Consider the following 22,046-nt stretch of genomic DNA (forward strand, 5'->3'; position numbering starts at 1 on the left):
CCCATAAGTTGTTTGCTCACAAAATCCCTATGCATAGGAAGTGGGTTAGACTTAAATGTGCTAGTCATATTCTTCATGATGCTCCCTTTATGTTTCAATTCTTATCTTTTATGTGAGCATCATTGAAATCATCATGCCTAGCTAGGGGCGTTAAACGTTAGCGCTTGTTGGGAGGCAACCCAATTTTTTTTTAGTTTCTTGATTTTTGGTTCTGTTTAGGAATAAATAATCCATCTAGCTTCTGGTTAGATGTGGTTTTATGTTTTAATTAGTGTTTGTGCCAAGTAGAACCTTTGGGAAGACTTGGGTGAAGTCTTTATGATCAGGCTGTAAAAAAACAGAAACTTTAGCGCTCACGAGATTTGCTTCAACTTTTTACTAGAGAGTGCTATTTAGTTGATTCTTTTTGAAGATGATTACTAGACAAATTCCTCAGGTCCACCAATTTATTTTAGAATTTTTGGAGTTCCAGAAGTATACGTTTGATACAGATTACTACAGACTGTTCTGTTTTTGACAGATTTTGTTTTCATTGTGTTGCTTGCTTATTTTGATGAATCTATGGCTAGTAAAATAGTTTATAAACCATAGAGAAGTTGGAATACAGTAGGTTTAACACCAATATAAATAAAGAATGAGTTCATTACAGTACCTTGAAGTGGTGATTTGTTTTCTTTCGCTAACGGAGCTTACGAGTTTTCTGTTAAGTTTTGTGTTGTGAAGTTTTCAAGTTTTGGGTAAAGATTCGATGGACTACGGAATAAGGAGTGGCAAGAGCCTAAGCTTGGGGATGCCCAAGGCACCCCAAGGTAATATTCAAGGACAACCAAGAGCCTAAGCTTGGGGATGCCCCGGATGGCATCCCCTCTTTCGTCTTCGTTCATCGGTAACTTTACTTGGAGCTATATTTTTATTCACCACATGATATGTGTTTTGCTTGGAGCATCATGTCATTTTATTTTGTTTTGCTTTCTGTTTGAATAAAGTATGAAGATATGAAATTCTTAAAATGGGAGAGTCTTCACATAGTTGCATAATTATTCGACTACTCATTGATCTTCACTTATATCTTTCGGAGTAGTTTGTTGTTTGCTCTAGTGCTTCACTTATATCCTTTTAGAGCACGGCGGTGGTTTTATTTTGAAGAAATAGTTGATCTCTCATGCTTCACTTAGATTATTTTGAGAGTATTAAATAGCATGGTAATTTGTTTAAATAATCCTAATATGCTAGGTATTCAAGAATAGTAAAAACTTTCTTATGAGTGTGTTGAATACTAAGAGAAGTTTGATGCTTGATGATTGTTTTGAGATATGGAGGTAATAATATCAAAGTTGTGCTAGTTGAGTAGTTGTGAATTTGAGAAATGTTGTGTTGAAGTTTGCAAGTCCCGTAGCATGCACGTATGGTAAATGTTATGTAACAAATTTGAAACATGAGGTGTTCTTTGATTGTCCTCCTTATGGGTGGCGGTCGGGGACGAGCGATGGTCTTTTCCTACCAATCTATCCCCCTAGGAGCATGCACGTAGTGCTTGGTTTTTGATGACTTGTAGATTTTTGCAATAAGTATGTGAGTTCTTTATGACTAATGTTGAGTCCATGGATTATACGCACTCTCACCCTTCCATCATTGCTAGCCTCTTCGGTACCGTGCATTGCCCTTTCTCACATTGAGAGTTGGTGCAAAATTCGCCGGTGCATCCAAACCCCGTGATATGATACGCTCTTTCACACATAAACCACCTTATATCTTCCTCAAAACAGCCACCATACCTACCTACTATGGCATTTCCATAGCCATTCCGAGATATATTGCCATGCAACTTTCCACCATTCCGTTTATCATGACACGTTCATCATTGTCATATTGCTTAGCATGATCATGTAGTTGACATAGTATTTGTGGCAAAGCCACCGTTCATAATTCTTTCATACATGTCACTCTTGGTTCATTGCATATCCCGGTACACCGCCGGAGGCATTCATATAGAGTCATACTTTGTTCTAGTATCGAGTTGTAATCATTGAGTTGTAAATAAATAGAAGTGTGATGATCATCATTTTCTAGAGCATTGTCCCAAGTGAGGAATAAAAAAAAGAGAGAAATGCCATTAAAAAAAGAGAAGGCCCAAAAAAATGAGAGAAAAAGAGAGAAGGGACAATGTTACTATCCTTTACCACACTTGTGCTTTAAAGTAGCACCATAATCTTCATGATAGAGAGTCTCTTGTTTTGTCACTTTCATATACTAGTGGGAATTTTTCATTATAGAATTTGGCTTGTATATTCCAACAATGGGCCTCCTCAAGTGCCCTAGGTCTTCGTGAGCAAGCAAGTTGGATGCACACCCACTTAGTTTATTTTGTTGAGCTTTCATATATTTATAGCTCTTGTGCATCCGTTGCATGGCAATCCCTACTCCTTGCATTAACATCAATCGATGGGCATCTCCATAGCTCATTGATTAGCCTCGTTGATGTGAGACTTTCTCCTTTTTTGTCTTCTCCACATAACACCCATCATCATATTCTATTCCACCCATAGTGCTATATCCATGGCTCACTCTCATGTATTGCGTGAAGGTTGAAAAAGTCTGAGATTACTAAAGTATGAAACAATTGCTTGGCTTGTCATCGGGGTTGTGCATGATGAGAGCATTCTTGTGTGACGAAAATGGAGCATGACTAAACTATATGATTTTGTAGGGATGAACTTTCTTTAGCCATGTTATTTTGAGAGGACATAATTGCCTAGTTAGTATGCTTGAAGTATTATTATTTTTATGCGAATATGAACTTTTATCTTGAATCTTTCGGATCTGAATATTCATACCACAATTAAGAAGAATTACATTCAAATTATGCCTAGTAGCACTCCGCATCAAAAATTCTATTTTTATCATTTACCTACTCGAGGACGAGCAGGAATTAAGCTTGGGGATGCTCATACGTCTCCAACGTATCTATAATTTTTTATTGTTCCATGCTATTATATTATCTGTTTTGAATGTTTATGGGCTTTATTATGCACTTTTATATTATTTTTGGGACTAACCTATTAACCCAGAGCCCAGTGCCAGTTCCTGTTTTTTCCCTTGTTTCAGTGTTTCGAAGAAAAGGAATATCAAACGGAGTCGAAACGGAATGAAACCTTCGGGAGAAGTTATTTTTGGAAAGAAAGCAACCCGGGAGACTTGGAGTGCATGTCAGGAAAGCAACGAGGGAGGCACGAGGCAGGGGGGCGCGCCCACCCCCCTGGGCGCGCCCTCCACCCTCGTGGGCCCCTCGTGGCTCCCCTGACGTATTTCTTCCGCCTATATATATATATATCCATATACCCTAAAACGATCGGGGAACAGAATAGATCGGGAGTTCCACCGCCGCAAGCCTCTGTAGCCACCAAAAACCAATCGGGACCCTGTTCCGGCACCCTGCCGGAGGGGGGAACCCTCACCGGTGGCCATCTTCATCATCCCGGTGCTCTCCATGACGAGGAGGGAGTAGTTCACCCTCGGGGCTGAGGGTATGTACCAGTAGCTATGTGTTTGATCTCTCTCTCTCTCTCTCTCTCTCTCTCTTGTGTTCTTGATTTGGCACGATCTTGATGTATCGCGAGCTTTGCTATTATAGTTGGATCTTATGATGTTTCTCCCCCTCTACTCTCTTGTAATGGATTGAGTTTTCCCTTTGAAGTTATCTTATCGGATTGAGTCTTTTAATGATTTGAGAACACTTGATGTATGTCTTGCCGTGCGTATCTGTGGCGACAATGGGATATCACGTGATTCACTTGATGTATGTTTTGGTGATCAACTTGCGGGTTCCGCCCATGAACCTATGCATAGGGGTTGGCACACATTTTCGTCTTGATTCTCCGGTAGAAACTTTGGGGCACTCTTTGAGGTTCTATGTGTTGGTTGAATAGATGAATCTGAGATTGTGTGATGCATATCGTATAATCATGCCCACGGATACTTGAGGTGACATTGGAGTATCTAGGTGACATTAGGGTTTTGGTTGATTTGTGTCTTAAGGTGTTATTCTAGTACGAACTCTAGGGCTGTTTGTGACACTTATAGGAATAGCCCAATGGATTGATCGAAAAGAATAACTTTGAGGTGGTTTCGTACCCTACCATAATCTCTTCGTTTGTTCTCCGCTATTAGTGACTTTGGAGTGACTCTTTGTTGCATGTTGAGGGATAGTTATATGATCCAACTATGTTATTATTGTTGAGAGAACTTGCACTAGTGAAAGTATGAACCCTAGGCCTTGTTTCCTAGCATTGCAATACCGTTTACGCTCACTTTTATCATTAGTTACCTTGCTGTTTTTATATTTTCATATTAGAAAAACCTATATCTACCATCCATATTGCACTTGTATCACCATCTCTTCGCCGAACTAGTGCACCTATACAATTTACCATTGTATTGGGTGTGTTGGGGACACAAGAGACTCTTTGTTATTTGGTTGCAGGGTTGTTTGAGAGAGACCATCTTCATCCTACACCTCCCACGGATTGATAAACCTTAGGTCATCCACTTGAGGGAAATTTGCTACTGTCCTACAAACCTCTGCACTTGGAGGCCCAACAACCTCTACAAGAAGAAGATTTTGTAGTAGACATCATCCCCTAGGGATTGAGTCTCTTCTAATCCCTCCCCCCTCTTTCTTTGGGTAACATGAGAATAGTACCGAAATCATACGAGTAGATTGCAGCCGAACCAAATACTGCTTGTGCATTAAACATGATTTATTTCACTGGGTTGTAGCACTGTCTCCTAGATGCAATGCTCCTCTGCTTTCTTCCTATCTCACCAATGGATTCATTTGGACTAAGAAAATGTGCTATTTTTTGAATCCGTGATGCCACTACTTTCTGCTGTGAAGTACTCCGTAGTGATTCTTACATGATTTCCATACATCAAACTGTGTCATATGTGACCTTTTGCTTTACTATGATGTTTAATTAATGTAAGATGCAATTTTTTTCGAAATATCAACGATTAGGTGATGCTTATTTAGGCCTGAAACCTTTAACTTGCCAATTTTTTATACACAGGCGACCTCTCCGACCTTTTCTACTTCTAGGGATGATGATGGTTTTGAAATTATGATCAGATACTTATTAAGTTCTATTTTTTCTTGTGCTCTGATACGTCTCCAACGTATCTATAATTTTTGATTGTTCCATGCTATTATATTATCTGTTTTGGATGTTTATGGGCTTTATTAAACACTTTTATATTATTTTTGGGACTAACCTATTAACCCAGAGCCCAGTGCCAGTTCCTGTTTTTCCCCTTGTTTCAGTGTTTCGAAGAAAAGGAATATCAAACGGAGTCTAAACGGAATGAAACCTTCTGGAGAAGTTATTTTTGGAAGGAAAGCAACCCGGGAGACTTGGAGTCCACGTCGAGGAAGCAACGAGGGAGGCACGAGGCAGGGGGGCGCGCCCTCCACCCTCGTGGGCCCCTCGTGGCTCCCCTGACGTACTTCTTCCTCCTATATATACCCATATACCCTAAAACGATCGAAGAACAGAATAGATTGGGAGTTCCGCCGCCACAAGCCTCTGTAGCCACCAAAAACCAATCGGGACCCTGTTCCGGCACCCTGCCGGAGGGGGGGATCCCTCACCAGTGGCCATCTTCATCATCCCGGCGCTCTCCTTGACGAGGGGGGAGTCGTTCACCCTCGGGGCTGAGGGTATGTACCAGTAGCTATGTGTTTGATCTCTCTCTCTCGTGTTCTTGATTTGGCACGATCTTGATGTATCGCGAGCTTTGCTATTATAGTTGGATCTTATGATGTTTCTCCCCCTCTACTCTCGTGTAATGGATTGAGTTTTCCCTTTGAAGTTATCTTATCGGATTGAGTCTTTAATGATTTGAGAACACTTGATGTATGTCTTGCCGTGCGTATCTGTGGTGACAATGGGATATCACGTGATTCACTTGATGTATGTTTTGGTGATCAACTTGCAGGTTCCGCCCATGAACCTATGCATAGGGGTTGGCACACGTTTTCGTCTTGATTCTCCGGTAGAAACTTTGGGGCACTCTTTGAGGTTCTATGTGTTGGTTGAATAGATGAATCTGAGATTGTGTGATGCATATCGTATAATCATACCCACGGATACTTGAGGTGACATTGGAGTATCTAGGTGACATTAGGGTTTGGTTGATTTGTGTCTTAAGGTGTTATTCTAGTACGAACTCTAGGGCTGTTTGTGACACTTATAGGAATAGCCCAACGGATTGATTGGAAAGAATAACTTTGAGGTGGTTTCGTACCCTACCATAATCTCTTCGTTTGTTCTCCGCTATTAGTGACTTTGGAGTGACTCTTTGTTGCATGTTGAGGGATAGTTATATGATCCAATTATGTTATTATTGTTGAGAGAACTTGCACTAGTGAAAGTATGAACCCTAGGCCTTGTTTCCTAGCATTGCAATACCGTTTACGCTCACTTTTATCATTAGTTACCTTGCTGTTTTTATATTTTCAGATTACAAAAACCTATATCTACCATCCATATTGCACTTGTATCACCATCTCTTCGCCGAACTAGTGCACCTATACAATTTACCATTGTATTGGGTGTGTTGGGGACACAAGAGACTCTTTGTTATTTGGTTGCAGGGTTGCTTGAGAGAGACCATCTTCATCCTACGCCTCCCACGGATTGATAAACCTTAGGTCATCCACTTGAGGGAAATTTGCTACTGTCCTACAAACCTCTGCACTTGGAGGCCCAAAAACGTCTACAAGGAGAAGGTTGCGTAGTAGACATCAAGCAGTTTCTGGCGCCGTTGCCGGGGAGGTGAGTGCTTGAAGGTATATCTTTAGATCTTGCAATCGAATCTTTTTGTTTCTTGTTTTAGCACTAGTTTAGTTTATAAAAGAAAACTACAAAAAATGGAATTGAGTTTGTCTCATACGCTTCATCTTTTTAATATCTTTCGTGAGTATGATGGAAAGGAAAATTGTGCCAAAGTGTTAGAAGAAGAATGCATTAAAATGTTTGGCACTAAATCTTTGAATGATGAGCATGATTGCAATGTTGTTAGTATGAACTCCTTGAATATCCATAGTACTAATGATGATTGCACTAGTTATGATGAAAATGTCTCCTATAAACATGTCAATTTTTGTGGAGTGCATTGGGTTTGCAAGTACACACCAAATAGGGAAGATAGATATTGCAAGAGGCATAAGCATTTAGAAACTAAATTGTTGCAAGAAAGGCTAGATGTTTGTGCTGAAAATTTAAATTTTCTTGGCCATACTTGTGAACTTTGCAATGAACGGGGTCATTTAACTATCCGATGCAAATTGTTTCATGATCTAATCGTGTCCAAAAATTGTGATGACTTGATTTCCCTTGCACATTATAATGAACTTAGTTTGCTTATGGGTTATGAAGAAATGAAACGTATAACTAACTATTTCCAGTATTTGCCCGTGATAAACTTCTTGGTTTTGATCTAGAGGAAATTTATATGTATTGTGCGGTGAATTGCATTGAAAATCCTTATATTGCCAATTACATAAAGAAAAGAAAACAAATAGAAGATGAAGAGAATACTAATGAAAGGGAAGAGACTTCCCAATATCCTCCTATTATTTCTTATGATGAATCAGGTAACGAGGAGGAGCCTTCTATTCAACCAATCTCATTAATAAGGAGCTCCAAAAAGAGGATTGAACCCACACATGATGTGGTGAAGAAGAAGAAAAGAAAAAGGAGGAGAGGTAAAAAGATATCTCTCCCAAATAATGTTGCTCCTATTATTGTTGTGCCTCATGAAAATGAAGATGATGCACTTGATGATGATCTCGTTATGCCTATTGCTTGTTGTGATGATTATGATTGGGAAGATAATGATACTTCTTATGATCTTGAAAATCTTTTTGGCACTTGCTTGGAAGAATATGATAATTGCTATACTATTGGTGCTATCCATACTATTAATGATGAGAGTGATTATGCTTATGATATGAAAAGGCCCAAGCTTGGGGATGCTATGTTTGATGAAGATGATGTTTTTGAGAATATATTTGCTGCAATTAATGTTTGTCCCAAGCTTGGGGATGCTACTTTTAATGAAGATGATATTTTTAGTCTCCCAAGTTTTGATATGCAAATTGTTATGATGATAGCATGCCTCCTACTTATGATGATATATTGATGAAAGTGGGTTTGGAAGAGTGTCAACTTTAGGAAGTAATGATCCCACTATTTTGGAGGATGTTGAATCTTATAATATTTATGAAAGTGGATTTGGAGAGGTCATGACTTTATTTAGTGATGTATCCACTATTTCGGAAGAGGTTTCAATTGATTATGATGAGAACAAAGTTGCTACTTATGATGATTATTGTGATGAAACTTATGCTATAAAAGTAGTGATGATTATATTTATAAAACTTGTCATGATTATGATTACCCTTTTCTGAACATTACTCTTTTAATGTGGAAACAATTTATAGTATTCAAGTCTCTTATGATACTCCCACTATTCCGAATGAGAAGAATTTTGCTTATGTGGAGAGTAGTAAAATTTCTATGCAAGTAGATCATGAAAAGAATGCTTTAGGTGCTGGTTATATTGTTGAATTCATTCATGATGCTACTGAAAATTATTATGAGGGAGGAATATATGCTTGTAGGAATTGCAATAATATCAAGTTTCCTCTCTATGTGCTTAAAGTTTTGAAGTTATGCTTGTTTTGCCTTCCTATGCTAGTTGATTATTGTTCCCATAAGTTGTTTGCTCACAAAATCCCTATGCATAGGAAGTGGGTTAGACTTAAATGTGCTAGTCATATTCTTCATGATGCTCTCTTTATGTTTCAATTCTTATCTTTTATGTGAGCATCATTGAAATCATCATGCCTAGCTAGGGGCGTTAAACGTTAGCGCTTGTTGGGAGGCAACCCAATTTTATTTTAGTTTCTTGCTTTTTGGTTCTGTTTAGGTAATAAATAATCCATCTAGCTTCTGTTTAGATGTGGTTTTATGTTTTAATTAGTGTTTGTGCCAAGTAGAACCTTTGGGAAGACTTGGGTGAAGTCTTTATGATCATGCTGTAAAAAACAGAAACTTTAGCGCTCACGAGATTAGCTAAACTTTTTACTGGAGAGTGCTATTTAGTTGATTCTTTTTGCAGATGATTACTAGACAAATTCCTCAGGTCCACCAATTTATTTAGAATTTTTGGAGTTCCAGAAGTTTGCGTTAGTTACAGATTACTACAGACTGTTCTGTTTTTGACAGATTCTGTTTTCATGTGTTGTTTGCTTATTTTGATGAATCTATGGCTAGTAAAATAGTTTATAAACCATAGAGAAGTTGGAATACAGTATGTTTAACACCAATATAAATAAAGAATGAGTTCATTACAGTACCTTGAAGTGGTGTTTTGTTTTCTTTCGCTAACGGAGCTTACGAGTTTTCTGTTAAGTTTTGTGTTGTGAAGTTTTCAAGTTTTGGGTAAAGATTCGATGGACTATGGAATAAGGAGTGGCAAGAGCCTAAGCTTGGGGATGCCCAAGGCACCCCAAGGTAATATTCAAGGACAACCAAGAGCCTAAGCTTGGGGATGCCCCGGATGGCATCCCCTCTTTCGTCTTCGTTCATCGGTAACTTTACTTGGAGCTATATTTTTATTCACCACATGATATGTGTTTTGCTTGGAGCGTCATTTTATTTTCTTTTGTTTTGCTTGCTGTTTGAATAAAATACCAAGATCTGAAATTCTTAAATGTTAGAGAGTCTTCACATAGTTACATAATTATTCGACTACTCATTGATCTTCGCTTATATCTTTCGGAGTAGTTTGTTGTTTGCTCTAGTGCTTCACTTATATCTTTTAGAACACGGCGGTGGATTTATTTTGAAGAAATAGATGAACTCTCGTGCTTCACTTATATTATTTTGAGAGTCCTAAACAGCATGGTAATTTGCTTTGGTTATGAATTTAGTCCTAATATGATGGGCATCCAAGAGGGATATAATAAAAACTTTCATATAAAGTGCATTGAATACTATGAGAAGTTTGATTCTTTATGATTGTTTTGAGATATGAAGATGGTGATATTAGAGTCATGCTAGTTGAGTAGTTGTGAATTTGAGAAATACGTGTTCTAAAGTTTGTGATTCCCGTAGCATGCACGTATGGTGAACCGTTATGTGATGAAGTCGGAGCATGATTTATTTATTGATTGTCTTCCTTATGAGTGGCGGTCGGAGACGAGCGATGGTCTTTTCCTACCAATCTATCCCTCTAGGAGCATGCGCGTAGTACTTTGTTTCGATAACTAATAGATTTTTGCAATAAGTATATGAGTTCTTTATGACTAATGTTGAGTCCATGGATTATACGCACTCTCACCCTTCCACCATTGCTAGCCTCTCTTATACCGCGCACCTCTCGCCGGTATCATACACCCACCATATATCTTCCTCAAAACAGCCACCATACCTACCTATTATGGCATTTCCATAGCCATTCCGAGATATATTGCCATGCAACTTACCACTATTCCGTTTATTATGACACGCTTCATCATTGTCATATTGCTTTGCATGATCATGTAGTTGACATCGTATTTGTGGCAAAGCCACCATTCATAATTCTTTCATACATGTCACTCATGAGTCATTGAACATCCCGGTACACCGCCGGAGGCATTCATATAGAGTCATGTTTTGTTCTAAGTATTGAGTTGTAATTCTTGAGTTGTAAGTAAATAAAAGTGTGATGATCATCATTATTAGAGCATTGTCCCAAGTGAGGAAAGGATGATGGAGACTATGATTCCCCCACAAGTCGGGATGAGACTCCGGACGAAAAATAAAAATAAAATAAAAAAAGAGGCCATAAAAAAGGAGAAAGGCCCAAATAAAAAAATAAAAAAATGAGAGAAAAAGAGAGAAGGGACAATGCTACTATCCTTTTACCACACTTGTGCTTCAAAGTAGCACCATGATCTTCATGATAGAGAGTCTTCTATGTTGTCACTTTCATATACTAGTGGGAATCTTTCATTATAGAACTTGGCTTGTATATTCCAATGATGGGCTTCCTCAAAATGCCCTAGGTCTTCGTGAGCAAGCAAGTTGGATGCACACCCACTTAGTTTCTTTTGTTGAGCTTTCATATACTTATAGCTCTAGTGCATCCGTTGCATGGCAATCCCTACTCACTCACATTGATATCTATTGATGGGCATCTCCATAGCCCGTTGATACGCCTAGTTGATGTGAGACTATCTTCTCCTTTTTGTCTTCTCCACAACCATCATTCTATTCCACCTATAGTGCTATGTCCATGGCTCACGCTCATGTATTGCGTGAAGATTGAAAAAGTTTGAGAACATCAAAAGTATGAAACAATTGCTTGGCTTGTCATCGGGGTTGTGCATGATTTAAATATTTTGTGTGATGAAGATAGAGCATAGCCAGACTATATGATTTTGTAGGGATAGCTTTCTTTGGCCATGTTATTTTGAGAAGACATGATTGCTTTGTTAGTATGCTTGAAGTATTATTGTTCTCATGTCAATATTAAACTTTTATCTTGAATCTTATGGATCTGAATATTCTTGCCACAATAAAGAGAATTACATGGATAAATATGTTAGGTAGCATTCCACATCAAAAATTCTGTTTTTATGATTTACCTACTCGAGGACGAGCATGAATTAAGCTTGGGGATGCTGATACGTCTCCAACGTATCTATAATTTTTGATTGTTCCATGCTATTATATTATCTGTTTTGGATGTTTATGGGCTTTATTAAACACTTTTATATTATTTTTGGGACTAACCTATTAACCCAGAGCCCAGTGCCAGTTCCTGTTTTTTCCCCTTGTTTCAGTGTTTCGAAGAAAAGGAATATCAAACGGAGTCGAAACGGAACGAAACCTTCTGGAGAAGTTATTTTTGGAAGGAAAGCAACCTGGGAGACTTGGAGTCCACGTCAAGGAAGCAACGAGGGGGGCATGAGGCAGGGGCGCGCCCAGGTGGGCGCGCCCTCCACCCTCGTGGGCCCCTCGTGGTTCCCCTGACGTACTTCTTCCTCCTATATATACCCATATACCCTAAAACGATCGAAGAACAGAATAGATCGGGAGTTCCGCCGCCGCAAGCCTCTGTAGCCACCAAAAACCAATCGGGACCCTGTTCCGGCACCCTGCCGGAGGGGGGGATCCCTCACCGGTGGCCATCTTCATCATCCCGGCGCTCTCCATGACGAGGAGGGAGTAGTTCACCCTCGGGGTTGAGGGTATGTACCAGTAGCTATGTGTTTGATCTCTCTCTCTCTCTCTCTCGTGTTCTTGATTTGGCACGATCTTGATGTATCGCGAGCTTTGCTATTATAGTTGGATCTTATGATGTTTCTCCCCCTCTACTCTCTTGTAATGGATTGAGTTTTCCCTTTGAAGTTATCTTATCGGATTGAGTCTTTAATGATTTGAGAACACTTGATGTATGTCTTGCCGTGCGTATCTGTGGTGACAATGGGATATCACGTGATTCACTTGATGTATGTTTTGGTGATCAACTTGCGGGTTCCGCCCATGAACCTATGCATAGGGGTTGGCACACGCTTTCGTCTTGATTCTCCGGTAGAAAATTTGGGGCACTCTTTGAGGTTCTATGTGTTGGTTGAATAGATGAATCTGAGATTGTGTGATGCATATCGTATAATCATACCCACGGATACTTGAGTTGACATTAGGGTTTTGGTTGATTTGTGTCTTAAGGTGTTATTCTAGTACGAACTCTAGGGCTGTTTGTGACACTTATAGGAATAGCCCAACGGATTGATTGGAAAGAATAACTTTGAGGTGGTTTCGTACCCTACCATAATCTCTTCGTTTGTTCTCCGCTATTGGTGACTTTGGAGTGACTCTTTGTTGCAAGTTGAGGGATAGTTATGTGATCCAATTATGTTATTATTGTTGAGAGAACTTGCACTAGTGAAAGTATGAACCCTAGGCCTTGTTTCCTAGCATTGCAATACCGTTTACGCTCACTTTTACCACTTGTTACCTTGCTGTCTTTATATTTTCAGATTACAAAAACCTATATCTACCATCCGTATTGCACTTGTATCACCATCTCTTCGCCGAACTAGTGCACCTATACAATTTACCATTCTATTGGGTGTGTTGGGGACACAAGAGACTCTTTGTTATTTGGTTGCAGGGTTGCTTGAGAGAGACCATCTTCATCCTACGCCTCCCACGGATTGATACACCTTAGGTCATCCACTTGAGGGAAATTTTCTACTATCCTACAAACCTCTGCACTTGGAGGCCCAACAACGTCCACAAGAAGAAGGTTGCGTAGTAGACATCATGCTCATGTTTCTATCCTAATCCAAGGAACTGGTTCTTTTTATTTTGTCGATCAGGTACTTCATGGCAGCGCCGTGGACAGTATCACCATAACCACATTGATGGTCCAAGCCCGAACTCACGACATCATTTTTAGTTGGGTTGTGAGCACCTCAACAACTCAACAATAAATATACTTGATGTGTAGCCGCATATACTACATCATCACCGACATCATTTCTATGACATGCTCAAAGTGATGTAATTAACCAAACCATTACTGTTATTAGTGCTTAGTTCCTCCTATATCTTTGAGAAATTCTAATGATGGAATCAATGGACTATATTTCCTTCAATCTGTGGAATATATATTGTGTAACCAGTAGTGGACTGGGTGGGTGCTGCCATCGTGCTTTGCTATTCATGTAACAGCCTGAATCGAATATGAATCACGTTCTACCAAGTTGGATATAATGTCACTGCATTGTAAATTAGTTATTATGTGTTGCAATTCTTCATTGCTTTTGGTATGATGTCAATCTATCAGATTTGAAGCGTAACCTACTGTGTTGGATGGTCGCCGGGTTGGATATGACCGCACCCGGCAGGGGTGCGGGGTGCGGCAAGCCGCACTTTCCATCTAGTTTCTAATATTATATGTGGATGACATATTGTTGATTGGAAATGATATAGAATTTCTGGATAGCATAAAAGGATACTTGAATAAAAGTTTTTCAGTGAAAGACCTCGGTGAAGCTGCTTATATATTGGGCATCAAGATCTATAGAGATGGATCAAGACGCTTAACTGGACTTTCACAAAGCACATCCCTTGATACAGTTTTGAAAAAGTTCAAAATGGATCAAGAAAAGGAAGGGCTCTTGCCTGTGTTACAAGGTGTGAAGTTGAGTTAGACTCAATGCCCGACCACTGCAGAAGATAGAGAGAAAATGAAATTCATTCCCTATGCTTCAGCCATAGGTTCTATCATGTATGTAATGCTGTGTACCAGACCTGATGTGTGCCTTGCTATTAGTTTAGCAGGGAGGTACCAAAGTAATCCAGGAGTGGATCACTGGACAGCGGTCAAGAACATCCTGAAATACCTGAAAAGGACTAAGGATATGTTTCTCGTTTATGGAGGTGACAAAGAACTCGTCGTAAATGGTTACGTCAATGCAAGCTTTGACACTGATCCGGATGACTCTAAGTCACAAACCGGATACGTATTTATATTGAACGGTGGAGCCGTAAGATGGTGCAGTTCTAATCAAAGCGTCGTGGCGGGATCTATGTGTGAAGCGGAGTACATAGCTACTTCGAAAGCAGCAAATGAAGGAGTCTTGATGAAGGAGTTCATATCCGATCTAGGTGTCATACCTAGTGCATCGGGTCCAATGAAAATCTTTTGTGACAATACTGGTGCAATTGCCTTGGCAAAGGAATCCAGATTTCACAAGAGAACCAAGCACATCAAGAGACGCTTCAATTCCATCCGCGATCAAGTCAAGGAGGGAGACATAGAGATTTGCAAGATACATACGGATCTGAATGTTGCAGACCCGTTGGCTAAGCCTCTCTCACGAGCAAAACATGATCAGCACCAAGACTCCATGGGTGTTAGAATCATTACTGTGTAATCTAGATTATTGACTCTAGTGCAAGTGGGAGACTGAAGAAAATATGTCCTAGAGGCAATAATAAAGTTGTTATTTATATTTCCTTATATCATGATAAATGTTTATTATTCATGCTAGAGTTGTATTAACCGGAAACTTAGTACATGTGTGAATACATAGACAAACAGAGTGTCACTAGTATGCCTCTACTTGACTAGCTCGTTGAATCAAAGATGGTTAAGTTTCCTAGCCATAGACATGAGTTGTCATTTGATTAACGGGATCACATCATTAGAGAATGATGTGGTTGACTTGACCCATCCGTTAGCTTAGCACGATGATCGTTTAGTTTGTTGCTATTGCTTTCTTCACGACTTATACATGTTCCTATGACTATGAGATTATGCAACTCCCGAATACCGGAGGAACACTTTGTGTGCTATCAAACGTCACAACGTAACTGGGTGATTATAAAGATGCTCTACAGGTGTCTCCGATGGTGTTTGTTGAGTTGGCATAGATCGAGATTAGGATTTGTCACTCCGATTGTCGGAGAGGTATCTCTGGGCCCTCTCGGTAATGCGCATCACCATAAGCCTTGTAAGCAATGTGACTAATGAGTTAGTTGCGGGATGATGCATTACAGAACAAGTAAAGAGACTTGCCGGTAACGAGATTGAACTAGGTATTGAGATACCGACGATCGAATCTCGGGCAAGTAACATACCGATGACAAAGGGAACAACATATCTTGTTATGCGGTTTGACTGATAAAGATCTTCGTAGAATATGTAGGAACCAATATGAGCATCCAGGTTTCGCTATTGGTTATTGACCAGAGACGAGTCTCAGTCATGTCTACATAGTTCTCGAACCCGTAGGGTCTGCACGCTTAACGTTCGATGACGATCGGTATTATGAGTTTATGTGTTTCGATGTACCGAAGGTTGTTTGGAGTCCCGGATGTGATCACGGACATGACGAGGAGTCTCGAAATGGTCGAGACATAAAGATCGATATATTGGAAGGCTATGTTTGGACATCGGAATGGTTTCGGGTGAGTTCGGGCATTTACCGGAGTACCGGAGGGTTACCGGAACCCTCCGGGGAGTCTATGGGCCTTATTGTGCCTTAGTGGGAGAGAGGAGGAGGCGGCCAAGGTGGGGGCGCCCCCCATGCCCAATCCGAATTAGGGTGGGGGGTCGGCCCCCCTTTCCTTCTCCCTCTCTCCTCCTTCCTTCTTCTCCTACTCCAACTAGGGAAGGGGGAATCCTACTCCCATCGGGAGTAGGACTCCCCCTTGGGCGCGCCATGAGAGGGCCGTCCCTCCCCTCCTCCACTCCTTTATATACGGGGGAGGGGGCACCCCATAGACGCACAACTTGATTGTTTAGCCGTGTGCGGTGCCCCCCTCCACAGATTTCCACCTCGGCCATATCGTTGTAGTGCTTAGGCGAAGCCCTGCGTCGGTAACTTCATCATCACTGTCATCACGCCGTCGTGCTGACGCAACACTCCCTAGACCTCAGCTGGATCTAGAGTTCGTGGGACGTCACCGAGCTGAACGTGTGCAGATCGTGGAGGTGCCGTACTTTCGGTACTAGGATCGGTCGGATCGTGAAGACGTACGACTACATCAACCGCGTTGTCATAACGCTTCCGCTTTCGGTCTACGAGGGTACATGGACAACACTCTCCCCTCTCGTTGCTATGCATCACCTAGATGGATCTTGCGTGTGCGTAGGAATTTTTTTGAAATTACTGTGTTCCCCAACAACGCAGTCACCATAGTAGAAGTAGAGTTGGTGATGCATGTAGCCGATAAACAAAGTCGTGTACCGATCTCCGGCGAACAACGATATCCCGTGAGTAGCTCCTCACGTAACCCTCGAATGGCTCCTTGCGGTTCCCTCGAATGGTTCGTCCTAGCACCGCAGATGCAATGCCTCCAAGGTATCCACGTGTACGGGAGCAACGTTGGGCGGCGAACTGCCATGTCCGACCACGCGACATGGTGTGTGGGGAGTGGCGGCAGCTGTAGAGGGAGGAAAAAGATCAACCCTAAATTGTGCGCCCACTCCCCTTTATATAGACCTCCAAGATGGGCTCAACACTTGAGGCCCACCAGGAGTCTACACTCATTACCACTCATATCCAATCTGAATGGGTTGCAGTGCCTTATACTGTGGTTCATGTACACATGGACATGACCTAAGTCGATAGTTGGTAGCGGCTCCTAGTAGAATGTGCAAGCTCCCATGTGTGCGTAAAGTTGTTAGACAAATCTCGACAATGTGTATGCAACATTTCTTTTGCCTCACGATATAAGTTGTCGAGCTCAAGGCGAGTACTTGTCACCCTTGTGGTAGCTCGACCTCTCTTCTTAAAACCGATACAGATTTTCGAACCGGGTTAACTCTTAACCCAAGTTGCATGGCCATGCTTTTCGAATCTGATCACTCGAGAGGGCCCAGAGAATATATCTCCTTATCGGAGGGGCACATCCCATCTTGGCCGACCATGTCTCGTGGCATGTCTCACGACTCACCCGAAATCTACCTTTATAACCACCCAGTTACTGAGTAGCGTTCGATAGACCCTAAGTGAGTCGATCCTCATCCTGAGAACATGCAAGGACCTCAAGTCTAGGACAAGGCATATACATCATACTTGAGACTAACAGATGACAATATCTCGCTACGTCTCAGAGTGGGTATGTCCGACTCGGTGTTCCCCATCCACGAGTCCATACTTTCGGATAGCATCTCTCTATGCCCATGACTTGTTAAACATATTCATCAACCAAATGGTATACTAGTCAAAGGATATGTGTCCGCATAACCTTATCAACTAGGGACCATTAGAACGATCATCATACAAGTATATAGTTTCACAAACAAATTACATACTTATTTATACTTATTAGTTATTTCTATTACGCCAGATATCTCCCATATCTGTTATAAATAGGGTGGGATCTGTTACCGGGTTTATCAAATTGTAGAGTAGAACAATTTAATATATATTTAGAGCTATCTATTACCATCGCTTATTAGATGACATTACATTAGCGCGAACCAAACATCTCCTCAAAGTCACCTAGAGAACAACGAGATCATTAATTAAGGGGATCCCTTGCAAAGGTCACTCCCGCCATCTTAGGGGTTGACAAGTGCCACAATACATGTGCGCCACTTGTCGCAACCTGAGAGTTTTTCCTTTTTTTCGTAGATTCGTTTATTCGAAATGTTTTATCTCTTAAACAATGTGTCCAAATCTCGGACCGTTTTCATCGTTGGATTTTCGCGTCGACATCTTTGAAACTAGATCATATGTCCATAGGTCTCGACAAAAAAAATTTCAAGTAAAACAGAAGAAAAAAACCCGAGCAGGAAGCATGGTTTTTTAAAAATACTTTTTTTCTCTTTCCGAGAGGCACATGCCTCTCGAGGAAGCAAATCTATGCTTCTCGCCGAAGAAAAAAAACATGTTTTTTTCCATTCCGACAAGCATAATTGTGCCTGTCGCGGAAGTAAATCTGTGCCTCCCGTGGAAAAAAACACATTTTCCCTTTCCGATAGGCACAACTATACATCTCACTAAAGAAAATATGTGTCTCCACGAGAATAAAAACTATGCCTCACGTGGAAGAAAAAAACAAGTTCTGTGCCCCCGGAAGCAAAACAAAATGCGTTTTTTTCCGGGAGGCACCACATAAGCAAATCTGTGCCTTCACGAGAAACGTACCTGTGCCTCCCATGAAAGAAAAAAAATTCTTTTGCTTGATTTTTTTCCTTCAAATCCTAGGAAAAACAGAGCGAAGACCCTAAACCCGAAAACCCCCATCTAAAACCGAAAACGCGTACAAAAAAGTAAAAATAAATCTTGATAGAGTGCCCAACATGCGACACGTGTATGCAGCTGTGGTACCCTCAGCCAACCAAAATGACCCTTGCCGGGGTCCTGCAAGGGGCACCCGTTGATTAGTTGCTCCCAACAACAACAGAGAGGTAAAAGGGAAAACAGAAACTACCAACAAAGAGCTTGGCAAATGACGGCGCAATAACCAACAGAGACGCCCAATTTCGTCCGGCCCAAAGCAGCCCACTGAATCAGAGGGGCACGGAGCCCATAAACCACAGCCCGCTAGGGTTCCACGCCTCCCCACATAAATACTCGTCCGCCTCCTCTTCCTCCCCCGACGGCCGCCATCTCCTTCTTAGGTTTCAGTTCTCCTCCGCCTCCGGTCTCGAGAGCTCGCCAGAATGGTCGCCCACAGGGTAAGCTCCTCTCCCCCCCCACCCCGCCGTCATCCTCCTGTCCTCTAGATCCGCCGCGCCGTCGATGTCCCCCCCGCCGTGGCTGACCTCTCTGTGTTTGCGCGCAGTTCCACCAGTACCAGGTGGTGGGTCGCGCGCTGCCGACCCCCGGCGATGAGCAGCCCAAGATCTACCGCATGAAGCTCTGGGCCACCAACGAGGTCCGCGCCAAGTCCAAGTTCTGGTCAGTCTCCTCCCCCGACCTCGCCTCGCCATGGCGCCTCGATCTTCTTTTCGCGTTGTTTCTTGGGGGCTTATGTGTTTGGTTGTTTGCGCGCAGGTACTTCCTCAGGAAGCTCAAGAAGGTGAAGAAGGCCAACGGCCAGATGCTCGCCATCAACGAGGTATCACTCTCCGCTACCTATCATGATCCGTGAATGTGACTTTACCTGTGCTGGGTGGGACTAGCTGCCGTGGTTGTGCAATAGATCTTGTTTGGTACCGTGTTGGTCTTGTCCATGGTGAAGACGCTCGATTTTAGTTGCTGCATAGGGAGATGTATGCAGCGTTGCAGTGTTCTAGCTTTAACCAAACGGTAATTTAACATTTTTTCCGTGGATTGTACTGAGGTTTAGTGGTTGGTACCGATGGTCCTTAGTTCCTTAGTAGGTCATGTATATTGGTCCTGACCTCACCTGTATGTTAGGTTTAGTTTGTGTGTTCTGTGATGTCGCTGAAATAGGGTATTTGGTAGATTTATACTATATCATGTAAGTTAGTTTTGGCCTCATTCGGTGTGAATATAAGTTGAACGAGCCGCTAAATGTTATGTAACAAGTGTTCTGAATTGGTATCAAGTGCAATACCCAGTTCACCCTGCTTCTCTTATGTTACAAGTGTTCCGAATTAAGTCCATAAATACTTGATGTCCAGTGCACACAATAGCACTGAGATGTTGTTTCTTTTTTGAAAACTCAGCATGTTATTTCTAGTATGTTATACATGTAAAAGGAGAGTTAGAAAATGTGAATTAAGTGTAACCATCAGTTAGGACTTGTTGCTGTCTTTTGGGTTTATGTTCCCACCTTTGGATTTTGCGTTTTGCTCCATCTGCTCATCTATTTGCATTATGCAAGCATAGTGTCAATTTATTTCTCCATTTCTTTTGTCATGCTGGTCCTTCATATATTACTGCAACTATCATTCAAGCTGTTCCAGTCATCTTCGCAGCAGTATATATCAATCTAGAACTGAGGGTCGTGACAACTTGGTAGCAAAGCTGACATTTTGTCTGTTATGCTTGACGCCATTGGACTATAATTTCTTCTGGATTCAAGTGCAGCAGAGATTGTAAGCTCTGCTACCAAGTTGTTGTGGTCCACAGTTCAAGTTTGGTATGTACAGTCAGGAAGATCACCGGGATGGCTTGGCTCATAGTGTGGGTATATTAAGGTTTGGATGACTAAGAAGGCCAGGAATAGATTGGTCGATGATCTTGCATAATGAAAATAGATGTGTCTAGCTTCTTAATTGAGCTGGTAGTAACATCAATTCAAAATGGTCGGGATGTAATTCCTAAACATATATCCTACATGGTTCTCTAATTGTTATTAGGTATAAAGAGATATGTGCATCAGCAACATTTTCTCTTGTCACTGGTGTTGGCATAGGGGAGTGTCACTTTGCTTATGCATGCCAAAACTCAAAATCTTGGTGAAGTTATTTAGTGTCATGTTGGTATAGCAGAGGTTATCTAGTTACTTGCTCTTCTGTTATTCTACTATGTGAATGATTTCCAGTTGTTTGATGCACTTTGTTTCTAAGTTACAGCTGGCTGGTGCTGGCTTATTTTGTTTGTTCCTTGGTTATAATCTGGTGTTGTTTATCTGCATTTTATCCAATCCATGCAATTCTCCCTGTATGGATGTATTTCGTTGTCCGGTCTGCTTATTCTAATAAGTATATGTTTGTCTATCTCTCTTTTGTCAGATCTTTGAGAAGAACCCCACCACCATCAAGAACTACGGCATCTGGCTGCGCTACCAGAGCAGGACCGGTTACCACAACATGTACAAGGAGTACCGCGACACGACCCTGAACGGCGGCGTGGAGCAGATGTACACGGAGATGGCGTCGCGGCACCGCGTGCGTGCCCCCTGCATCCAGATCATCAAGACTGCGACGGTGGACTTCAAGCTGTGCAAGAGGGACAACACGAAGCAGTTCCACAACTCCAAGATCAAGTTCCCGCTGGTGTACCAGAAGGTGCGCCCACCCACCCGCAAGCTCAAGACCACCTACAAGGCGACGAGGCCCAACCTGTTCATGTGATCGGGTCCCTACTCTACTGGTCTGTGCTGTGTTTTAGCGTGTAAGAGTTTGAAGATTTTTGCATGTGGAAGTTTTGGTTAAGCACTTTGATGATGTTTTCAGTCGCTAAGGATGATGCTGCTTTGATGCAACTCTTGACTTTGTTTGGTATTAGTAATGCGCAGCGGATCCATTGTTGCTTCAGTATGTTTCGCTACCTGGTAGCGTCAACTGCTAGCCCTCAGCTGCTATGTGGTTTGGTCTGCTTTCAAATGCAGATGTCAAGTCTGATACCTGAAATTATTCCGTGCGCCCACCCTTTTCGGGCTGTTTGTTAGTGAATGTAGACTGAAATCAGGTTCAGGAACGTCTCTATATACACATCTTATTCAGAGGGAGCAGTAGTAAGTAGGTAGTAGGGAAAATACACAGGAGCTCTTGGCTGCTCAACCCCCTGTATGAATATTGAATTCAAAACGTACCATGATTTTTTTTTAAAA

The 22,046-nt window shown here is 41.6% G+C and overlaps 1 protein-coding gene across 1 annotated transcript; it reads left to right on the forward strand.

The window, feature by feature from the left end:
- The first annotated feature begins 19,081 nt into the window (after window positions 1-19,081).
- Window positions 19,082-21,750, forward strand: LOC123183122 (60S ribosomal protein L18a). Its single transcript, XM_044595862.1, has 4 exons — window positions 19,082-19,257; window positions 19,365-19,480; window positions 19,577-19,640; window positions 21,226-21,750. Exons 1-4 carry the CDS (start codon window positions 19,243-19,245, stop codon window positions 21,565-21,567), a joined length of 537 nt encoding a protein of 178 aa, XP_044451797.1. The 5' UTR covers window positions 19,082-19,242; the 3' UTR covers window positions 21,568-21,750.
- Window positions 21,751-22,046: the final 296 nt, after the last annotated feature.

The sequence above is a fragment of the Triticum aestivum genome, chromosome 1D (genome assembly GCF_018294505.1).
Source record: "Triticum aestivum cultivar Chinese Spring chromosome 1D, IWGSC CS RefSeq v2.1, whole genome shotgun sequence".
Lineage (NCBI taxonomy): Eukaryota > Viridiplantae > Streptophyta > Magnoliopsida > Poales > Poaceae > Triticum > Triticum aestivum.